The following is a 23,633-nucleotide window of genomic DNA, read 5'->3' as shown; positions in this document are numbered from 1 at the left end:
ACTATGCTCACTTCTTAAAGTTAACTATGATGCAATTAACCTTAGTTATGATGAAATACCCATAACTAAATTCTAACTAGGACTAATTTACTTTAGTTGATTCACAATTAGCAAGTTGAGACCAAATGAAATTCAATTACTATTTACTAAGGCTATTTACTATTTAGACAAAAGTTCAGGTGAATTAACTTTGTTAACTAACATCAAATAAGACCAATTAACTTTGTTAACTAACATCAAATAAAACCAATTTGTTTCATTTGAGATTAACACTTAATTCAGACCAATTGATTTTAAGAGATCTCATTTAATATAATTGATTGAGGTTAAGTTACCTCAAATAAGATTAGTTAACCTTTATGGGTTTGAAATTATCCCATCGTACCTTGATCAAAACTAGTTGCTTTGATTGAGATTAGTTAGTCCTCAAATGTGGTCAATTGATTTTTTTAAACACTATTTGAAACTCAACAAAAATAATTTTCTCAATTAAGCCCATAAAGCATCAATCAAGATTAATTGGCTTCAATTAGGAGCGATTGAATACAAATCAATTCAAGTAGTTTTAATTTAATTAAATCCATCTTAATTTATTCCAATTCATTCTAGATAAATTGAGAGCACAAATAAATTTAAGGAGTCCTAATTTAAGTAAAATCATATCAATCCTGAATTTATTCCAATTCATCCTATATGAATTCAACGCAATTGTGAATTTATCACATGAATTTAACTTAATCCTGAATTTATTCCAATTCATCCTATATGAATTCAATTCAATCTTGAATAATGAGATTAATTGATGTCAATTGGATTCATCTAGTCAATATCTACACCAATTATTTCTCTCAATACATTTTGATTTATTTAAATCATCATAATTCTCCTTTTTTCTAGTCGGATAAAATGAACCTCAACTAAGGTGAACATATTGTACTAAGTAGTCTTCATTAAGGTTAGTTAAGAATATTGAGGTTAATCATTCTCAATTGGATCCAAAAACTAGAATTCAAAAGATTGTGGTTAAGTATTGTCAATTGTACCCAAAAAAACTAGATTTCAAAAGATTGAGGTTAAGTATTATCAATTGGATTCAAAAACTAGAATTCAAAAGATTGAGGTTAAGTATTGTCAATTGTGCCCAGACTAAAATTAAGAACATTGATGTTAATCATGCTCAATTGCCTCCATTTGCATTATTAAAACAATGATTTAAATAAAGAATCATGCTTCTATTATAAGTCATGTAAGTTGACTATCCAAATCTTTTAAGAATGTTATATGACAATTTTTGGACTTGAAATGTGAAGCTTTTGTGAAAGAAATTAGCTTAGTCTCACTAGCCTAGATTGGACTAGAAAACATGTATTAAAAATAATTAACAACGTATGATTAGGAAAAGAAATGGTAATTTTCATTAGGAAAGTGATTATCAATGATTACAAGGGATTAGGACCCGTATTGACTTATTTAATAGGCCACCCTTTCACACCACACTTAAAAGTGTCCATGGGCATGCCCAACCCTTCACTTAACCTTGGCCCCTTTCACATCCCCTTCACCACTTGGCCTCTCCTTGGCCTTGAACCCAAATTGACTTAAGTCCATTTTACTTTGTTATGAAGCATGCCCACCCAAGAGGTTTCATTTTCCAAACCTTAGGTATACATGTACAAACTTACATGGATGCAGAATACCCTCAAAGACTCATGTCAAGTAGCATGCTCATGCATGATCCATGTATGTTAAAGCCAAAAAGACATGTGTATAGCTATAAAATGCCCCCAATTTCGTCAAATCAAGCCATATCATATACTCCATAATGTTTATATATGCACTTCATAAAGTTTCCACCACACATTACACATCCAAAACCAAAAGGTATTGGGCTATTAGAACAATGATTTTGAGAAATTCTAGTAAACCATAATCATGGTTTTGATACACCAATTGACTCCTCAAAGGTAGTCGAAGGATAACTATCAAAAATCTTTCTCTCGGATCAAAAGGAAAATCGAGAGACCAACGATCAAACCTCCTCAAGTATAAGTAGCCATCTGGATCAAAAGGATAGCTACTATGATCCCCAACAAACAAAAACAATGATAAATCATAATTGAGACCAACCAAGCTCTTTGACATCAATCCTTACACAGCTCTATGGCTAATCAGGTCTCATCTAAGATCAAGTGGCTCTAAGAACAAGTATGCTCATTTAAGATTTATTAGCAAATTAACCTTAGGACCCATATTGACTTATATACTAGGACACCATTTCACACTACACTTAAAAGTGTCCATGGGCATGCCCAACCCTTCACTAACCCTTGGCCCCTTTCACATCCCTTGGCCTCTCCTTGGACTTGAGCCCAAATTAACTTAAGTCCCTTTTGCTTTGTTATAAAGCATGCCCACCTAAGAGGTTTCATCCTTAAAACCTTAGGCATACATGTATTAAATTACATGGATGGAGAATACCCTCAAAGGCTCATGTCAAGTAGCATGCTCATGCATGATCCATGTATGTTAGAGCCAAAAAGACATGTGTATGGCTATAAAATGCCCCCAATTCCATCAAATCAAGCCATCTCATTTACTCTATAATGGTTATATATGTACTTTATAAGGCTTCCACCACACATTACACATCCAAAATCAAAAGGTATAGGGATGTTGGAACAATCATTTTCAAAAATTCTAGCAACCCATAATCATTGTTTTAATACACCAATTGACTCCTCAAAGGTAGATGAAGGAAAACTATCAAAAATCTTTGACCTCTCAGATAAAAAGGCAAACCGAGAGACCAACGATCAAACCTCCTCAAACATAAGCAGCCACCTAGATCAAAAGGATAGCTACTTTAATCCCCAACCAAAAAAAAGAATGATGAATCATAATTGAGACCAACTAACATCTTTGACGTCAATCCATGCTTAGATCTATAGCTAATCAGATCCCATCGAAGATCAAGTGGCTCTAAAAACAACTATGCTCATTTAAGATTTATTATCAAATTAACCTTAGGTAAAATGAACTACATGTGTTAAGTTGTTCCAACTATGCTCATTTAAAGTTTATTATCTTTAATTGAGTTGAAAATAACCTTAGGTATAATGAACTACCTGTGTTAAGTTCCAGTTAGCACTAATTTGTTTTACTTGAATTCTAATCAATCAAAAATAGGACCAGATGGGATTCAATTATGATGAACTAAAACTAGTTGCTATTTAGATACAAATTAAGGTGTATTCACTATGATTGGACTTCATAAAGTTTAAATAACATCATCAAATAAGCCCAATTTGTATCAGTTCAAAGCAACCATTTTAGAGTAACTACTGCTGCTTAATTTACAGTAATTTGTATCATTTCAAAGCAGCCATTTTAGAGTAACTACTACTGCTTAATTTAGACTAATTACTACTAGGTTAACTTTAATAAATCTTTATTAAGGTCATTAACTGAGGCTGAATTACCTTAACACAGACTAACTTAACTTTATTGGCTTTAATTGATCTCATCTTACCTTGATCTAGACTAGTTGAGTTGATGAACTAAGTTTCGACTAGTACTCAAAGGAGGTCAATTTATTTTAATCAAGACTTAATAAAATCTAAATTTTTAATTAAGTCCAGTAACATTTAATCAAGATTAATTGGCTTCAAATAGGGAAGCCTAAACACAAATCAAGTCATTGTCAAAAAAAGGATTTCATCTCAATTTATTCATATTGATCATAGATTAGATCCTCGGGGGGTTCACCAAAAAATATGTAAGTGTAGCACGTGAGTTCATGAGGAGGGGTATATTAATTTAAAAAAGTTACAGAATTACATCTACATGAGGGGTTTTTCAAACCAATTTTTAAAAAACCGTAAGTTTTTGAAGAAAAAGGGGTCTTTTGCTTCATAAAAGTATGTAAGTGTAAGGGGTTTTTTAAACACCCCTTAAATGCATGTGATACATAAAAGTTCTTAGATGTAAACCCCCCGAGATGAGAACAACAAGTCTTGATTGATATCAATTGATGTCAATTGATTTCAAAAGGTCACTATTTGCACTCATTTTGCTCAATTGCTTTCAATAGGTCACTATTTACACCCATTTCTCTCAATGCATCCTTCTTTTTTTTCATCATGGTTCTCCTTACTTCTACTGGAAAAAAATGAACCTTAGTTAAGGTCAATGTATTTATATTGTTCTAATTAGTCTTGATAAAAGTTAATTAAGAAGATTGAGGATAATAAATCTCAAATAGCTCCCTTTTGTTATTAAAACTATGATTAAAATAAAAAACCATGTGCTTGTGTTTTAAGTCATGTAAGTTGACTATCCAAAACTTTTGACATGACCTTTTTTGGATTCAAAAAGAAGGGTGCGAAGTTTAATATTTTTGGAAAAGAAAATGCATATACTTATACTTTTGAAATTCTCTCACTTCTACCATTTGTATTTCAAACAAACATCATCCACTTTCTCCTCTTTTGTTTGTTCTTTTCAAATACTTTGTCTCCCACCAAATTATTCTCTTACTCTTCTTCTCATATTACTTCCTACTAGCATTTGTATTAATATGTGAGTAATTTTATCGCCTTTCAAATATAATATTACCTTTCTTCTAATATAGTATTATTATCTATCACTTTTTAGCCTTTCAAATACAATATTAAGCGTGTATTGTTTATAACCCTTTACCTTGCAATAATATCTTTCTCCCAATACCATGGTAAGCAAAGGTAAGATAATGTCCATTCATATTGGAAATTTCTTCTCTTTCCACTTTTTTACTTCATTTATTTAAATTTGTTTTATTTACTTTTTCATTTTATTTATTGTATCTTTATATCATACTTTCATTATGTCTTCTTAAATAAAACAAGATGTGTTTATTATTTTGTAGGATGTTGAACACTTTTTTTACTTTTATTACTGCTACACATGTCAATTATTATTTCTTTAATTGAATTTATATTTGATAACTTGTACAAAGGGTTTGAGTTTTTCTCTTTTGATCCTTTTTAATTCTTCTCTTTAATGTTTTTTTTATAAGGGATTTAAGGTTTTCTCTTTTGGCCCTTTTTAATTCTTCTTGTTCTTATCTTTCATGTTCTTTGTGCTCTTTTCATTTCTAAAAACTTTATAAGAGATTTAAGGTTTTCCCTTTTGACCATTTTGATATCTTTCACCTCTTATATTCATGTTCTTTTTTTGCTCTTTTGTCTTGTAGGATAAAGAAATAGTAAAATTAAGTACTAGTAGGAAAAAAAATGATTTCATGTACTATGCCATATATTTTTTATGCTAGTAAGAATTGTGTATTTTCTTGTAAAGTTTCTTCTCCTTGAAACATTATCAAGTTAAGCGCCCTAAGCCCACTCTTCTCTCTAATCTTTTAGTTTTGGGATGTGAAGATGAAGAAATAAGAAGAGCATGAAGCAGATATCTTTTTCTTTTTCTTTTTCTTCTTCCCATTCATGTGAATCCATGTAACTAAGAAAACAAAGAAGATGATGATTCTTCTTCCCATTCAATGTAAATAATAAAACAAATAAGATCACGATTCCTCTTCAACTCAATAAACATGTGTGAAGATTTCTTCACATTCATGTTAATAACATGATTATGAGGAAGAAGGCATGCATGTCATGTTTTGCTTCTTCCTATTTGGATTGTTTTCTTCTTTATGTGCATGTGAAAAAGAAGAATACAAAGAATAAGCACACCCACTTCTTCTTTTGTTACTTCATGAACGTGAAGAAGAGACGAAAGCGGTGGAGTGACTCTTTCTCACCACTCATTCTTCACATCCATTTAAGATCAAGAAAGAGAATGAAGATGAATTGAATATTGTTCTTCACATCCATGTAAAGAGAAAAATGAGGGACAAGACAAATAATTTAATCATCAGCTTCTTTCACTTCACATGCATGTGAAGATGCAGAAAACACATCCCTCTTTATTTTTTAAATCTTAACGAAGAGATAAGAAGGAATGCTTCTTCTTTCTCTTCATCTTCTTATTCTTCTTGACGTGCATGTGTTCTCAAAAACTTATGCATGCTTCTTCCTCCTCTCTCAATGCAAAAAATAAGACAAGAGGAACCATTCACATTCTTTCTTTATCCTCTCCTTATTCTTTGTATCATGTGAAGAGGAGGAAGTAAAAGAAAAAGATGCATGGATCTTGCTTATCTTTTTCTTCTTTACATGCACATGAAGAAGACAAGGATAAGGAAAAAGCATGCCTTGTTTTTCTTTATACTATTATTTTAAAAAAGATGTGATTCCTCCTCTCCTTATTCTTATTCTTTTTTTGCACATACATGAGGCGACATGAAGAGTAAAAATTACATAAACCTTGTTATTCTTTTCCTTCCTCTTTATATAGATGCATTCTTCATCTTTCTACTATTATGTTGACATGCATGTGAAAAATAATATGAGAAAGAATAAGGAACATGCTATTTTTCCTTCTTCCTAATATCATTTAAGGTTAGCCTATTAGGTCCACTAGTGCTCCATTATTCTTCTTCATTCACATTATCATCGGGATAAGGAAAAAATAATAAATAGTAGAGGAAGCATAATTCATATACCTTTTTTTCTTTTCCTTCCTCTTCATATAGATTCCTTTTTTATCTTTCTACTATTATTTTTGACATTCATGTGAAAAAGATTATGATAAAGAACAACGAGCATGCTATTTTTTCTTCTTCTCCTAATATCGCTTAAGGTAAGCCCATTAGGTCCACTATTGCTCTATTATTCTTCTTCATTCAAATTCTCATAGAGAAGGAAAAAAGAATAAGTAGTAGAGGAAGAATAATTCATGTTTTGTTTCATGCTAATAATACTTGTATTTTTTGGATTATTCTACTTTAAATCTTCTTAATGTAATTGTACTAAGCCCTTTATTATTTTATTTGTTTGATATAAAGGCAAACAAGAGTTAAAGTCAAAGAAGACAAGGAAAAGAAGTCATACTCATGTTTCTTTCTCATATTCCTCTTCTTCACATGTTTGTAAGAGGAACTCGCTACATGATAAGAAGAATAAGCATATGTTTGTTTATTAATTCCTTTATATTTCTTCACGTGCATGACTTATTCTTGTTCATCCTCTAACTCTTCACAAGTAGGTAATGTAAGGAAGAGGAAGGAGGCATTATTCTTATTCTTCTTCTTAGATAATAAAGAGGGCAATACGCATGTATATGACCTTTTTTTTCCTCTTATTTTTCTTTACACACTTATAAAGAATAAAATGAAGAAGAGTAAGGTATGCTTCGTCTTTTTTCCTTCTTCTCTTGCTCATTGATTTACTTAAATAGGGTTTTATGTAATTATAAGATGTTTTCTCTCTTCCTTTACTAGCTTATTACTCGATAATAGATTCACATAGATGCTCACAATATGTCCTATAAAGGGTTTCAACACTTATTTCAAGGCCTCATGATGGGATTTTTATTTTTAAATTTTACAAGTAACACCAACTAGAAGAAGATGTAGAAGACATAGAATTTCCTCCTTTTTATTCTTCTTCCACTTCGTTTTAAACTTTAAAGGATGCAGATGAAGCATGACTCATCCTACTCTTTGTCTCTTGTCTCTAGTTTTGATCCAATCAGAACTAGATTTATTTAGTTCTAATCTAATCAAAACTAAGCATCTTTAGTTCTCATCCAATCGAGATCCTATTAAAAAATTATGAACGCAGCATAAATTGCCTTAAGGATGGCCTCAGCTCAAACTATGAAGCATAAGAAGTGTTGGCTTCCTACAAGGAATACAACATGGATGATTAGAGACAAGTGGAATGACTATGAGTAGGCTACTCCATCCTATATTTGTACCTTCCTAGATGATAAAAGCCAAATGGAATGGAGTGACTATGAGTAAGTTACTCCACCCTAAATTTGTACCTTTGAGGAATACAACATAGATGATTAGAGGCAAGTGGAATGACTATGAGTAGGCTACTCCACCCTAGATTTGTACCTTCCTAGATAATTAAAGCCAAATAGAATGGAATGACTAAGTTACTCCACCCTATATTTGTACCTTTCTATACATACACGTTAACCATTCGACTCTCTATTCTAGTACCTTCTGTATATATATGTGGGCTTTATCATTTTTATCCTTTTCTTTAAACTAAAACATTTTAAAATTTAAACATTGGTATCATGTTACGGTCAATGGCAATTTGTGTATTTTCCCTTCTTATAAATTTATTTATCCCTTCTTACACATTATTTGATTTTTAACTATTTGTACATTAAAGCTTCCTACATAAGGAGACTTGGGAGATTTCTCCTTTTTTCTCTCAAAACATATTTAGCTTTTAGTGATTGTTAATATAAGCACTTCTATAATCCCTCATGTAAGTGCTCACAAAAGAAATATTAAAAGTGTTCATATATTTTCCAACTAAAATTTTATTGTACTATCACTTGGGCCTAAATCTTTTTTTTCCTTTATTAAAATATTTAAAAAATCATTGTGATTATGCTCAATTGTAATAGTTCATGATAGTACCTTTTACAGTTAAACTTTTCCTTTTTCTTTAATATGCATGTACTTGGTTGTAAGATTGCTAAGGTGGCCTAATAGGACAACTTACTATGACTCTATTTTAGCAACCTTGATGCTAATTTTAGAATATTAAACTATTTTTTTATAGTAGTTAAATTACATATATTCTTTAGATCACTTTATCTTTGTTTAATGCTCAATTGCTATTAATAGAATGAAAAAATACATTTGTACAAAAAAATTTATCCACCTTATCATGCCCACACCCTTAGCTTAAATGATGTCCGAGTCATGATATCTAAGTCACATTAGCTATATTTGGCCTTTAAAAAATATATTATAATAATATATCTATCCAAATATTTCTTCTAAAGTAAATAAACCCAAGTTATACTTTCTTCTTGAACAAAGTTGTTGCTAGGGTGTAAAATGTTGAGCTAAAGATGCCAAAGATGAAGCTTTACATCCTTTGTTGTAATACCCTAAAAACTTTCTAGGTAATCCATTTTTTCACACACCCTTTGAATATGAAACCCTAAAAATTATCTAGATAATCCATTGTATCCACACAAGGCCAAAGATGCATCCTAATTGATCATAAATAACTTCATTGCCTCTACGATACAAGTAGGTGTTCCTTTGTTTATTAATTCCCTTTAAAACTTACATTATTTAAGGTATGTGATAAATTTAAAAATTTTGATTTTATATGATGCCTAAATTTATCCTTTGAAAGTAATTTTTGTCACTACAAAGTGTGAGATCACATGCATTAGAGTAACAATGTTACAAGCACAAATAACAAAATTTTATTATGTAATGTAAATAGGTTTATTCTCATCAATATTTAAGGTTATAGAATAAGATCAAATGAACCCTAGCCTACATGATTCTCTTTCCATCACATTAGCATCCCAATTTTTCATTAGAATCTTTTATCAAATTTTCTTATATTTAGATCTAATATATACCGAGCACCTCAACTATAAAGAATGAATCGATTTACATCTAAACATCTAGAATACACAACACCTCAACTAAATAGAATAAATCCATTTGCATATGCACATCTTAATTATATGCACTCTGCTCTTAGAATGTCATGTCTCACATGTACACATGATATATTTTTCTATATTCACAAAGAAAAAGTTATTAAATTTTTTATATGAATCCTTTTTGTGAAAGCAAAAAGGTATTTCAACATATTTATTCTATTTCATTTAGAAGAAAGATGACTTTTGATATTCTCTTCTTTTTTTCTATAAATTAAAGGCGTACACCCTTGTCAGGTCTCAAGGTTGATTTGGTTACATTATGCTCAAAATTGGATAGCAATGCTTTAAGTTTGAGCAACATTCAGTGTGTGACATGAAGAGCTTCTTGTCAAATGGGGGGCATACATATTATTATCGTATAAAGGCAAGATAGTATCTGTTTATGTGTGTAATTATGTAATTTAAATTTAATTCACACAATCCCATCTCCATACTTGGGATCAAGTTATGCTATCACATTGGTTTGTTTATGTTAAAGATATAAAACCATTCACCTCTAGCAATATGGTCAACATTAACCCCACAATAGCCCAATGATAACAAGGTCACACTTTACCTTTCCTCCTCTTCCTTTTCCTCCCTGTATTATTTCCTCACAAAAGGGAAAACAATTAATGATTTTTGAAAGCCCCTTTAAAAATATAGATTTTTATTTTGGAAAACAAGGATAGTTGTTTGCTTCACATTTTCAATTGGGTAAAAGTCAGTGTCTTAAGACTCTCAATCATTTAATTGGGCAATAATTGATCTCTTAAGACTCTCAATCATTAACACCTTAACTCTTAGTTTCTAAATAAAAACTCTTGTACTCATCATGTAACAAAAAAAAGATGAGAAAAATTTAAATATGACAAGAGTTCATGTTAAATAAGTAACCAAGAATTAATTCTATAACTAGAACTAGTCTACACTTTTTTTAAGTTGTTATCATGTAAGTATGATTAACTAACTACTACATTGATTTAATAATTTATCATGATAATCACATAACAATATTATCTTGAAAATATAGGAAGTAGAAATAGTTAAGGTGTATAAGCTTGATAACTGTATTTGCACCAGTTTTATCTTGAAACCAACCTAACTTAAAATGTATCAATTATTCAAGATGCGCCTAAAATACCATGTTATTTATTTGCCAAAGTAATAATTCTCCATAGATTAAATCATGAATGGAATAATAAATATCATAGATACTAGACTTAAAGAGCGCTTTATTTTAGTTAACTTTTATTTTTTAATATTTTATAACATCGTTATGTCTCATATTGCTACCCCCTCCCTCACACCCGCATTTACTAAATTAGAAATTCTTCTATATAGGCAATGCTATAATTGTTTCCCCCATCCTCCCCCTCCCACACACGCCCCATATACTAAATTACAATTCTTCTAAATAGGTGGTACTATACTTACTTCAACTTTATCAAGACACCCATCCCTTATCTGTTGACTGAATCATAAATTGTGTGCATTGGGATATTGATCTATAATGTAATATTTTGAATATAGCTTAGTAAAAGAGTGTAGTACAAACTCTAAATATGAAATATGTCATCATAAGTGAACTAGAACTACCATTAATAGTATATATCTTAATAAAAGAGTGTACTTACTACTATAAACTTTAAATATGAAATAAGTGATAAGTGAACTAGAACTCCCACGGAGACTTTACATCTCTAGAAAATAGATTCATAACTTATTCCTCTTTAGTCACAAAGAGGTACATCAAAACTTATAATGAAATCCACTAATATTAGTAATACTTATCCTGACATTACTCAAAAACTAATCTATGTAATTCTAGGTTTTAGGCAATACATTTTATAACCAACACTCCAATTTGGGTAAGGATAAAATTTAAAGGATGATCAACACTACACTATGGATAAGGTTTAATAGATGACCAACACTCCACTATGGATAAGGATAAAATTTAAAGGACGATGAACACTACACTATGGATGAGGCTCATTACATTTAAAGGATGATAAACACTACACTATGGATAAAGATGATAAAATTTGAAGGATTATCAACACTACACTATGAATGAGGATAAGAAATAAAAATGGTTTGGACAGAACTCAAGACTCGAGGGGTCCAATATATGTAAACTCTCTATATCACGTACGTTCAAGGCCTAATTTAAAAACCCCTTATCTGTAAAATTTTCATGAATAAAACACACACTTTTTTATTCAATATGTAAATACGCCCTTTAAATGTTGCCCTTCAGTATCTAAAAAATGTGTAAAAAAGGGATTTTAAAAACCCCTTGGATTAAACCCACGTGCTACACTTACATATTTATGTGAGCGACCCACCCGAGACTCAAGATAATAAATATAATAAATTTTAATCTCTAACATTTTAGTGGAAGTAATTAGTTCCCAACGTGTTGTGATTTGTTTCACTCCTAATCTCTACATTTGTGAGAATATATGATATAATAATACATTATAACTAGATTCATAAGAGTATATAATGAATAAGGTAAAAATGTTGCTTCATAGAGTAATAACAATTTATGTCGAAAAAAAATGAATCATATTCATTGGTGTAGAGGATATTGATAATAATATAAATACATACTATAATACGATACCACAAACAAAAGAAATAATTAAAGATCCTATACAACTTATGTCAAAAAAAATGAATAATATTCATTGGTGTGAGAGGCTATTGATAATAATATAAATACATTCTATAATACGATACCACTAACAAAAGAAAAAATTAGAGATCTTATGAATGGACACTATTTTGTAATGCTTGGAGATGATGGATATTTCACATAAATCAAGGTAGATGTAGATTTATGATGACTTACATTAACAATATTGATAATCTCTCTTTTGAACTTTAAATTTCTAATTAGAATATTATGTGTCTACAAAATATTATACGTGAGCATTTTCTATATGACCTAAAATCTTTGTAGCCCTTAGATGACTTAAAATCTTGGTAACCCTTAGATGACTGCCTAAAATCTTGGTAGTCCTTAGATGACTAAAAATTTTGGTAACCCTTAGATGATTGCCTAAAAAGTGGCCATAGTCAACAAGTTGATGTAAACTTTATACTACCTACAATCTTTAATCAGCATCCTCCCTATATACTTGCAATAACATATATACATGCACCATCAAAAGAGTATTGAACAAGGAAAATTATGAAAAGAGTATATGCTCACTTTTGAATAATTTAAAGTTTTGAAAAAGAAAATCAAGGTTTTCTAATTTACTTCCTTTCTTCCCATTATAGTATAATGTATACATTTTATAGATGGTAAAATTCATCTATCACAAGAAAAGAATAAAAAATCTCCTTTACTTCTTTGAAAATCCACTTTATAAAGGAGGACATATGTATGTTGTATAATATAAATGGAAAGATTTATATCACTACTTTGTGTAGGTTTCTAGAATTCTTTTATGTAGTAAGATTGTGGATAGAAGTTTAAAACAATCACTTGTGTCTACCTAATATTGTACTGTTTAACTTGTATCACCACACCTAATTCTTACACATATTCCTAAACATGCTTTTCTGACAGGTACTACACCTACATCTTGCAACATTTGAAGATGACCAATACACCCTATGTCTTGATATAAAGGTTATGATGGACCTCTTACATCTTCCACTTTTTAAAATTTCCAAGTAAAAAAGCCAACATATTTTCTCCAAAATAGTCTTCCTTGAAAACTAATGATAGTAGTCCCTTATTGTGCTAATTAGCCCATAATGCAGCCTAGAAGAATAATCATAGTACTCATATGGGTGCATTCATCTCTTAGCATGTGCCAAGGTGCTCACTCTTACTCTACCTAAAATGGTGCTTCCTTAATTTTATCTTAGGATGTGATATGGTGCATTCATGTTAGGATTTGCTAAGGTACTCACCATTGCTCTACTCACAATATTATACTTAATTAATTTTAAAGGATTCATGTTTGATGATAAAATATATAGTGATTCCCTCTCTAAAAAAACTTCTCACTATCAAAAAAAACATTCACACTACACCCACTAATATAAATGCATGATAGAAGTTAAAATTGATTTTGATCAGACACTAGGTAGAAGCACATGTAGAAATGGCATGATGTAGAAGCGTACATTAAGTAATAAAATTGGAATGAAGTACAGAATCAAAACATCACTAACAAATGAAACCTTTTAGCAAGATAGAGGCATAGAGATGTGAATAATTCAAGGCAAGGTTCTAGGCAAATAAAGTAATGAAAAACTGAGAGAAAGATATTTTAAGATCACGCTAATTTGGATTGCATGTCTCCAATGTCTCTCATGGCAGGCTATACGCTCCTGGAGCCAGGAAATTGCATAACTTTTGAAGGATCTACCATTGGGGAAAAAATGATTCTTCTCATATCCATAAAAAAGCTCTACAAATCAAAAAATCCTTAAGCTCAAAACATATAATGGATATAGGAGGTCTTAATACAAGAACTATGAATGGACGTAGAGTGGTAGATAGAGATACACAATGATTTCATAAGGGTTGAAAGGAGTACCAACAAGTTATTAAAGACAAAGCATAGAGAGTGGTAGAAAGAGATACACAATGATTTTATAAGGGTTGAAACTTGAAAGAGTACCAACACATTGTTAAAGGCAATGCTTGCTCAGAGTTTAAAGGTTTCTTTAGGGTGATACAAAAGAAGGTAGCTAAAAAGGTGTTCATAAGGAGTGATTTTTGAAAAGGATTGAGAAGCTAAAAGAAAACATGATAGTGGAAAAATGAAAATGGGGACAAGTTTGCTCCTAGAATATTCAATGTAAGTTACACTCTCAAAAAAAGGGTCTTACAAGAAGAAACCTACAACTATTATTGTATAAAACTTTAAAGTTAAGAAATCCACTAGGCAAATACATCATGTGCCTCTCACTACATCTTCTAACACAAAATAAGAAAAATTTGTAAAGTTCATAGGGAATGAGATAGACAAGACTTTCAAGTGGGTAGGGATAAACATGATAATAGAAAAATAAGTTAGTCTATTATGCTTTCTTAATAAGATGTTTTTTTAGGAATGGTTATTTTTGCACAAGAGATCCATGGAACATTCTATTTCTTTAATAGCATTTGATACCCATTTTAATTTGTTGAATAAAAAGTAAAAAAGGTGAGCAAGTGAGAACTATAATATTCAGGGTAACAAAATATTGATTACCATAAAAGGAGAATTCGAATGTTTTTTATAATTTGGTTCTACATAGGTAGCAAATCCTTCTCTAGATGCCCCAATTTATACACTAGACCTATGTGTCGCTAGGCAACAAAAGGTATCTAACTACAAGGATATTGCCCATACCCTCTTAGGCTACATCTACATAAAATATTCTTACCTCCTCACCCAAAGTGTTGTTCATCACGTAAAATGATCTACTTTTTTTTAAAAGACAGCCAAATGTAAAATTAAAAGGTCAATCCCAAATGTACACTTTTAAGGATAGAATTAGAAGGAATGATGAGGTAAAATAAAAAGATCAAAACAAAGTATGTTTTATGTACAAGTATTTAAAATTGTCTTAATCTACACTTATGTTGTGGACATGATTAACAAAAAAACAAAACTTACTATGGTTGTTGTACTTTCACCTCCTGCTACCCTTCATTTTCCAAATCAATTTATCTCTTAACTTCTAATTCTCCATTGCAATGTGCATGTGTTCTTTTTTACATTTTGGGTCTTCATCAGACCTTCTCTACACAATGCACATTGACCAATGAAGTAGCACATACAACAAGATGTATGTCCTTCATGAAGTCAAGCAAACGTTTTGCATGCTATGAAGGGATTTTTTTAAATCAACATTGAGTACTATCATTTATGAAGCTTTACTACACCCACTTTAAGTCAAGTATTCAAAACTAGACACTTGTGAGTTCCTCTCGGCCTTCTTATTGCTTCAAGGAGGATTACAAAAACAAAAAAGTGATAAGAGAAGAAGAGAAAGAGGGAGACCAAGAAGTGGACATCGAAGGTAAATAGAGAAGAGTATCAAAAGATGACAATCAATAACAAAACAATAAAGGTAGAGAAAGAAGTGGAAAAGGTGTTGCTACCTTGAAAAGCACCTTAGAGTTTCTTTTAAAATATGATGGAACCATGTTTCATCAAGGATTTTTTTTTCGTGTTTTTCCATGGGGAGGGGTTATTTTTTCATTATTATGCTATCAAATTTCTTCTCTATATTTGTGTAGTGTTGTTTGGTGATGACGATATACATCATTGTAGAAAATAGCAATGTTTAATTTGGAGCTCATAAAGGAAAACAAAAACTATGGCCATAACTTAGAGGGGTCTGGCTCAACTAAGATGTTGATTAACTAAGACGTCAATTAAACTATGGCCATCAATTAGAGAGATCAAGTAGGGCTCAACTAAGACATCGATTAAAAAGTAAGCAACCCTCTAAATTTAGGCTTTTCTTGATGATGATATTCAACTATTATGTATAGCATGCACGGTTCCTCTCATTGGCCCTCAACACGTATGATCCCCTCCTAACCTCATATAGGCACCATACCTTGCAAACTAAAGGTCCATGTTAGAGGCCCTTTGAGTTAGCTTAGTACATGTTCCACAACATTTTCTTAAACATGTTGTGGTTATGGAAATGGATAATGTAAGTATATAGGGTGCTTAAACAACCTTGTGTAAGCATGTTGTGGTTATGGAAATGGATAATGTAAGCATGTTCCACAACCTTGTGTTTAGGGAAGACTATAGATGGTTTTAAAATGTTGATACTAGTGACATGGAGATGATAAGGAATTTAAGATGGTGAGAATGATCATGGTGTTAACCAAAAAAAAGAAGCTCTATCATTTTGGAGATAACTAACCACTCCAGGTGAGAATGATCATGGTGTTAACCAAAAAACAGAAGCTCTATCATTTTGGAGATAACTAACCACTCCTGCCCTTGAGTTCAAGAGCATAGATAACGCCTTAGAATATAGCTTATTTTGATTTAATAATCCTAGTGAGCCCTACTCCGAGGTGATTGGTGGAAAAAAACGTGTAACAAGAAATCAAAATAGTTAGGGTGTCATGTGCAGCAGCACGAGTGCATTGGAAAAGGCAGCAGTGGCATTCACAATGTCGTTAACTTCTTGTAAGGATATGGGGCATGGAGGAACGAAGCATACCTCTTCTACCATTCCGATCAGTCGTGCTTTCCGCATTTGGAGCTGGCATCTCTCATCTGCTGGCAGCTGCTGCTTGGGGACAGCAGGATCATCAGTTGCAGGTGGTGGTTGATTAGAACGAGGAGACGACGTCCCGTGACGATGATCGGCCAAGTTTGCCTTGTGGTGCTCTGCTGCATCTCTATTGATTGCTGCTTTCATGGCAAGCTCGGCGCCGGCTCCGCTCGCTGCAGCTCCTTGTCCATCCCAGGCTTGAGACAGATTATTCGCGATATTGCGGCTGCTTCTCAGAGAGAGAGCATCTCGCCCGACGTTACAGAACTCGTCAAGAAGCTGTTGGGCGGCTTTAAGGTACTTGGAATTGCGAAGCACGCCCAGAGAGCCTGCACAAGGTATCAGAGCTAGGGGTTGGCCGTCGAGCAAGGGCAGCTACAAGCTGGGGGGGCGGGTTAATCGCAATAGTCTATGTTATAATTGATTCGATTAAAGGGCAAATAATTAACTACGTACCTGAACGAGAGTATCTGGCATCCAGGCTCAGATTCGTCTGCCTGTGTTGTGGTGATTGTAAGAAGAGAGAAAGACCAGATTGTTGGCGTGCAGCACTGCTGTTGCCGACGGAGGGGAAAGGGTCACCTTGGAACATGCTGCGTGCTTCGTGCAAGTCCACCGCCATATCTAAGGGTAGAGGGTTGTTGCTTTGGTGCCCGCCCACCAGCCCATTGAAGGGAAGTGGACGGTTGTCATGAAGGGAGCTCGCGTGCATTAAATCTAGCTTATTGCCGGACATGGCACCATGCGTAGCTGTACCTGCAGCTTCTACAACGCTCTCTACGCCGGGTAGCAACAGAAGCTCATGAGTACCTGATAAGTTTATCCCCCAGTCTAGCTGCTGCGGCTGCTGGCTGCTGCCGTTGTTTTGGACGTTGTAGGCGCTTGCTGCTCTGGAAATGTTGTAAGCCCCAATGTTGTGAGTAGATGTTTGCTGCATTATGGCGGACGCTGGCATAGTCTCATAAAGCTGCTGGTGCACACCGCTGTTTGAGTTATGGTGCTGGCTTACCCTCAAGATCTCCAAATCTGGAGAGTAATGAGACCTCGTACTTTCGAATCTCGCTAAATATGGCTGTTGCACGCGCTGCTCAGATGTAGTATGGGAGCTTGAAAGAGGCACAAAATTCTCTACCACGTTTATATTTGCTGATGCGCCTGAGCCCAGCAGATTACTGCCTGCAATAATACCACCTCCTAAACCATGTGAATTAAGAACCGTTTGTTGAATATTGTGAGCAACCTCCTCTCCTGTTTGCATCAGTAAAGGGCTCGTGAGATTGTACCCTTGCATGTTCCTCTCTTGATCAAATGCCCAGTGTTTAAATCTGCCTGTGGCTGCTTCGGACGGTAGACCTGATCTTGCGTGCAGCTCGTCAAAGCACAATTCCACTTGTGCGGCTCCCGATTTCTCCAGAGCAAGACTGGCCGTGTGGTGAATATTCCCCAATCCTTCAACACCAGCTGTGAAGAGCTGATGGGCAGCTTGGGAAGGGACTTGGAGCTCACTGTTCATGTAAATGGGGTGCAGGAGGGGTGTGAAATGAGAGGAGGGATTATAGGGGGGCTTGGGAGCTGCAGCAGGGAAAGGTTTGGAAGACATGTCGGAGTCCTCGGACAATTGGGACTGGCCAGAATGATGCTCTGATGCGCCTGGTTGCAGAGAGCCGACGTTGTTGGCAGATGGGAAGGCGGTGCGCTGGTGTTTAGAGTTAAGGGTTGGAGAGGAGAGGTAGGGTGCGGCGGCAGAAGGGGCGCTTGGGAATGATGTCAGATTCACCAGCTCTTGGGTCATCATTTTATTGGCCTGCTGTTGATGCTCGGCCCCTGTACAGTCCCTCCTACCAAACGATTGACGAGCCTGCAGCGTAGGGTCCACGAATGATTCCTCCATTAGCCTCTTCCTTTTGCGTCAAAACTGAGCTTTCTGTCATCCAAACATTAAGCACATTGCATTAGACTCTAGGTCTGAAACCTCACTGCCATAATCAGAACAAAAAAAAAAAGTACTATTTACGAATAGTGAGCACTGAAATGACACAGACAAGTCATGAGAAAGGCTACTTTCATAAAGCAAGGTTATCTGTCTCTCTAGCTAGTGTATTTGGCACTGTGGCACACAGAAGGGAAAAGACCCATGTGGCCCTTATACATATTGGGATGATGGGAGCAATTTTTTCCTGCACAATATTCAAGGAAAAACATGCTGCCCCGAGTCTACTTCTTATAGCTAAGTCCACGGGCCAAAAAGCTGCAGTTGGGTGACTCTAATCCTGTGAGGCTAACAAGCAAGCGTACGGAGCAGGAAGGGGCGGCATGGAGGTAACAGCTAGTGAGCATGTATGTGTGTGTACATAACCTACACACAAGAAAGGGGACTAGGCGCAGTGGTGAAAGAAACCCTGCAATATTTGAGGTAAAGTAATGGCGAATGGAGAGAAAATGAAGCTGGTCTAGTCTTGGTATTATGCTGCAGGACAGTATTCACGACAAAACCGAAAGCATGGAGAAAGGTGAACGGACCTCGTCGTGAAACAAGAAAGGGGTTCTCAGTAGTCGACTTTGATCCGGGAATGAGGTCGCTCCTGTTGCAGTACCATTAAATTGTATCCCAACATTGATTTACACCAAGCGAAGATAGAGACCCTGGCGCCGTCGACTGCTCTGTCCGATGTTTCTTTCACCGTCGCCACCTAAAGCAGCAGCCCGTGACTGCTCAAGAAAAGCATATAGTGAGTGAATAGGCTCTGAGTTGGCTGTGCTGTGTTCTGTTAAATATCGTGACACACCAAAAGCTCGACTAGTAAAGCTGGGTCGAAATGCACGCCATAAAAAGAAGAGTAAAAAGAGTTGCGTAGAGAATGGTGTGGAGATCAGTAACATGAACGTTCTGCGCTTACCTTTACTTTTCAATGGAAAGAAAAGAAAAAGAAAGCAAGAGCTAAAGAGAGAGTCATGTCGACGTAGAGAATGATTGGTGTCCGAAGAACTGCATATCATAAGCTGTGAACTTACCTTTACTTTTCAGACGAGGGAGAGAGGATTTGACGCGAGAATTAGACCAAGGAACAGCAACAATGGTGCTACCAAGGTTTGATCGCTTCACACTGCACGCGCGCGCGCGCGCCCGCGCATACACACACACACATCCCAACACCTAAATCAAAAGGGAACTAATAAACTATCAGAGGGCAGCTGCAAGAAGCAAAGGACTCGCCAGTGCCTATACTTTTTCTCAATTAAGGGAGAGTCCATGAAGGGACAAGCTGCTGTAGGGGGGAATGACAGGTGGAGAAGATTCGGTAGAGAGAAATTACAGACGCTGTTAAGCTATTCTAAGTTAGGACGAATTATGTGGTTTTGTTGATGCAGCTAGGGAGCGCGTGAAGGAGCTAGCTAGCATGGTTGCAGCTGCAAGCATTGCATATATGCGGGAACGTTTGTTACAGTCTGTTGGGAGAGCAAAGGAGGGCGTTAGGGTACGATATATGGAGGAGAAGTGCTGCACCGGAAAGAGACGGACCATGAGGTGTCGTTGTCCTCAAAGACGGCCGATAGGGCTTTTGTGCGCTGAAAGAGAAGGCCTAGAAAGGAAGCAGCAATTCCCAAGGGAGGAGAACTTGTACGCGCGCGCGCGCGCGCGCGCACACACACACACACAAGACAGACTAGGGGAAGCTGGGAGCATATGTGGGCTGGCCATATATAATCCCTCGAGCTTTTTAGAAGCAGCAGCTGAGGAGAGGTACTGCAGTGCAAAGCATGGCAAGGAGCAGCTGCGGAATTCTACGTTATAACAATACAACTCGTGTAAAGGTATGTATATAATTGGCAATGGAGTGCGTAAATCTTCAATTAAGTGGACACACACGATTGGGAAGTCTGAGAGGCACACAGACCTTGCACTGTTGCACACACTACCATAATCCGGACTCTAGCAGCAGATGCTCTCAAATGTCACTCACATACTCGGCAAGGAAAGGAACGGAAAATGATGAGTTCCTTCCTTTCTTTCTCACACGGGTGGTACCCTTGCGGTGACCGCCACCACCCAGCCAAGCACCAAACTGAGCCAAGCAGCATATATCATGTAGATAAATGATAATGATGATGAGCTCTCTCAGCCCGGCCCCCCGCCCCCTCCACCCACACACGCACACACAGTATCCAACACAGGCACTCACGGAGATCGCAGCAATCTGTAGCACGATGGACGGTGCCCGTGCAACTATGTGGGCCTAGACTAGCGGAGCAACAAGGGCGCCTCAAAGCCTTAGATTTTACACCCCTTGCTGTTTGTTTTGCGGACTTCCAAGACTCTGACACGCACGTACGTCCTTGCTGCGCTGCTTTTAACTCAAAACTGCCCCAACGCTCGTGGTCCACGCGCGCCCGCTCGACGCGCGGCCCTGGGCCCTGGGCGCCAAGACGGCCGGACACCCCCACCTTCAGCAAATAGATACGCCTGGAATTACATCAGAAGGCTCATTATACAAGATCGCTCGCAGGCGTCCTTTGTCTGTCGGCTTTACAGGCGCGCTTGCACACTATCATACTGTAAAAGCAGAACTGTACAGTCTTATACATTTAGGTAACCTGCTGGTCTTGTTGCTCGCATGTCTCTCACATGTGTGTTGTGGTCCAGGTGCGCCTATGGGCATTGGGCGGGCCACCCTCCTTTTGGCAGGGGAGGTTGCGAGCAGCTAGCAGGTGGGGCTGTGGGACATGACTGAGTTTCCTGTGTAGGTGAAGGCGACGCTGCCAAAAACGACTGTCTGGCAGTATACATCCCCACTACGCCCACCCGCCCCAGCCCTCTCCTCCCTGCCTCCAAGAAAGGAAGCTCCGCTACTTTTGGTGTATCCTTTCTGTGTAAAATAAGAGAGCGAGTGACTGAGCCGCTCAACTAAAGCTGCCTTTAAGCGGGGCGGCTCACACACACGTTACTGCGCCTCTACAGTGTGAGAAGAAAGGCTTGACCGCACCCTGACCAGCGTTTGACAGAGTCGTGCCTTCCAGGTGTCGTGATCTGATACGGCGCAAAGAATGGCAATGCCCAGGTTGATTGAAGCTAAAATTACCCCGAGTAGGTCGTACACCGTCCTTGACACTCACCCCTTGCCTATCTCAGTGTCCACTGCCCACCACCTATGCCGTGCTCTTCCAAGGTCCTCCGTTTCTCCATCAATGGTCAAGCCTCAACCTTGGGCTTTGATATTTTCCTAGTCGAGACGTGTGCCTTGTTCGATCATTCACCCTAGCACTTTCACTTTACCAAAAGCCCTTGGATGTTCGAAAGCCCTTGGAGGCTCATATGCATTCTTCAACTATAATTTTTTTACAATTTGAGTACCCCCACCCCCACTTAATGCCCTTATGCATAAATTTTTTTTAACATTTTAAATACCACCCACTTAATGCCCTTGTCTATAATTTTTTTTTTACATTTTAAATACCACCCACTTAATGCCCTTGTCTATAAATTTCGGCGGTGAGGCCAAACTTACACCTTCCTCACTTTTCCCACCGCGAGCCCGTGCACGTAATTCTTTATGTAAGTCCATGACAAACAAAACACCTCCTGTCGAGCTCACGAGCTATCTTACATTGTCCTTAGTGAACTCCATGACTCAAAGCGTTAATATCTCACCTGTCTAGGCAAGGTGATCGAGAGCCCTTTCAAGGGGTGAGTCTTTTTTTAAGAGTGCTACAAAACAACAAGTCAAACTTCACCTACCTTCACTATATTGAGACCTCAAACAACACATATGGTCACTTGGTATATAACTTAACCCCTTACTTGTAAAGCATGCCCCTTAAAATAACCACTCCAAAAATAGGGGTTGGAAAGGACAACGAGAAAAGGATAGAAGCATGAGGTCCACCCTTTCACTCCTCTAAGAGGGCAAGTGAGATTCAAAAGACCAAACACATGATCACCCTTGTGGACACCAAGGGTTCAAAGGGTGGACACAGACTACACTTTTCGATGACCACATTTGATCGAAAGGGTGGCCAAGGGTTGAAATGTCATACACATATGTCACCCTTTGATGCAATTACAAAACTTAAAAGGTTCAACACCTGATCGCCCTTTTGCATAACTAATAAAGATATGTCATGCACACAATATATAATTGTCCTATACATAATTTACTATATATATATATATTATATATTATATATAATATTATATATATGTATATATATACATGCATACTGCAACTGCATATACACACATACATACCTATGTATCTCTGTCTCCTCTCTCTCTCTCTCTCTCTCTCTCTCTCTCTTTGTACGTGCACACACACACACACACACACACACACACAAGTATCGCATATATATTACTATTATATAATATTTCATATAATAAGATTTCATATGTGTAATAAATCTTTTATATATGTAATATACATAAGATTTATTATTATGTACATAACTATCTTTAAAAAATTATTATGGAATAATAATTATATAATTACATTATATGTTATGTATTATATGTATACTTATTATATGTTTTAAATATATGTATAATAGATTTTATTTATATATTATATATATCATAATATAATAATACCTTTTACGTAGTAATGATTCCTACTTAAAATATAACAAATATATAAGTATATATGTTACAATAATAATGCTTACATAGTAAGGATAGCATGTATATATTTAAAATATATAGGTATGTATGTATGTATGTGTGTGTGTGTATATACATACATACATGTGTGTGTGTATTTATGTATGTATGTATGTGTGTGTATATATGTATGTATGCATGT

At 35.6% G+C, this 23,633-nt stretch overlaps 1 protein-coding gene across 3 annotated transcripts in view; it reads right to left on the bottom strand.

Moving 5' to 3' along the window:
• Positions 1 to 20,984, bottom strand: part of LOC147623888 (uncharacterized) — a 91,507-nt gene extending 70,523 nt beyond the window's left edge. For 2 of the 3 annotated variants that reach the window (XM_086820522.1, XM_086820524.1), the window contains exons 1-4: positions 19,852 to 20,953; positions 19,360 to 19,548; positions 17,296 to 18,763; positions 16,786 to 17,168 (exon numbers count right to left, since the gene is read on the bottom strand). In XM_086820522.1, the coding sequence (XP_086676648.1) occupies positions 16,786 to 17,168; positions 17,296 to 18,730 (1,818 nt within the window). In that variant the 5' untranslated portion in view covers positions 18,731 to 18,763; positions 19,360 to 19,548; positions 19,852 to 20,953. Of the gene's footprint in view, positions 1 to 16,785; positions 17,169 to 17,295; positions 18,764 to 19,359; positions 19,549 to 19,851 lie in introns of all 3 variants that reach the window. The other variant, XM_086820523.1, reaches the window with a different exon arrangement.
• Positions 20,985 to 23,633: the final 2,649 nt, after the last annotated feature.

Source organism: Cibotium barometz, chromosome 26, assembly GCF_041138505.1.
Source record: "Cibotium barometz isolate CiBa-2024 chromosome 26, ASM4113850v1, whole genome shotgun sequence".
NCBI lineage: Eukaryota > Viridiplantae > Streptophyta > Polypodiopsida > Cyatheales > Cibotiaceae > Cibotium > Cibotium barometz.
Note: the sequence above shows the minus strand (reverse complement) of the source record. Positions and strands in the feature narration are given on the sequence as shown.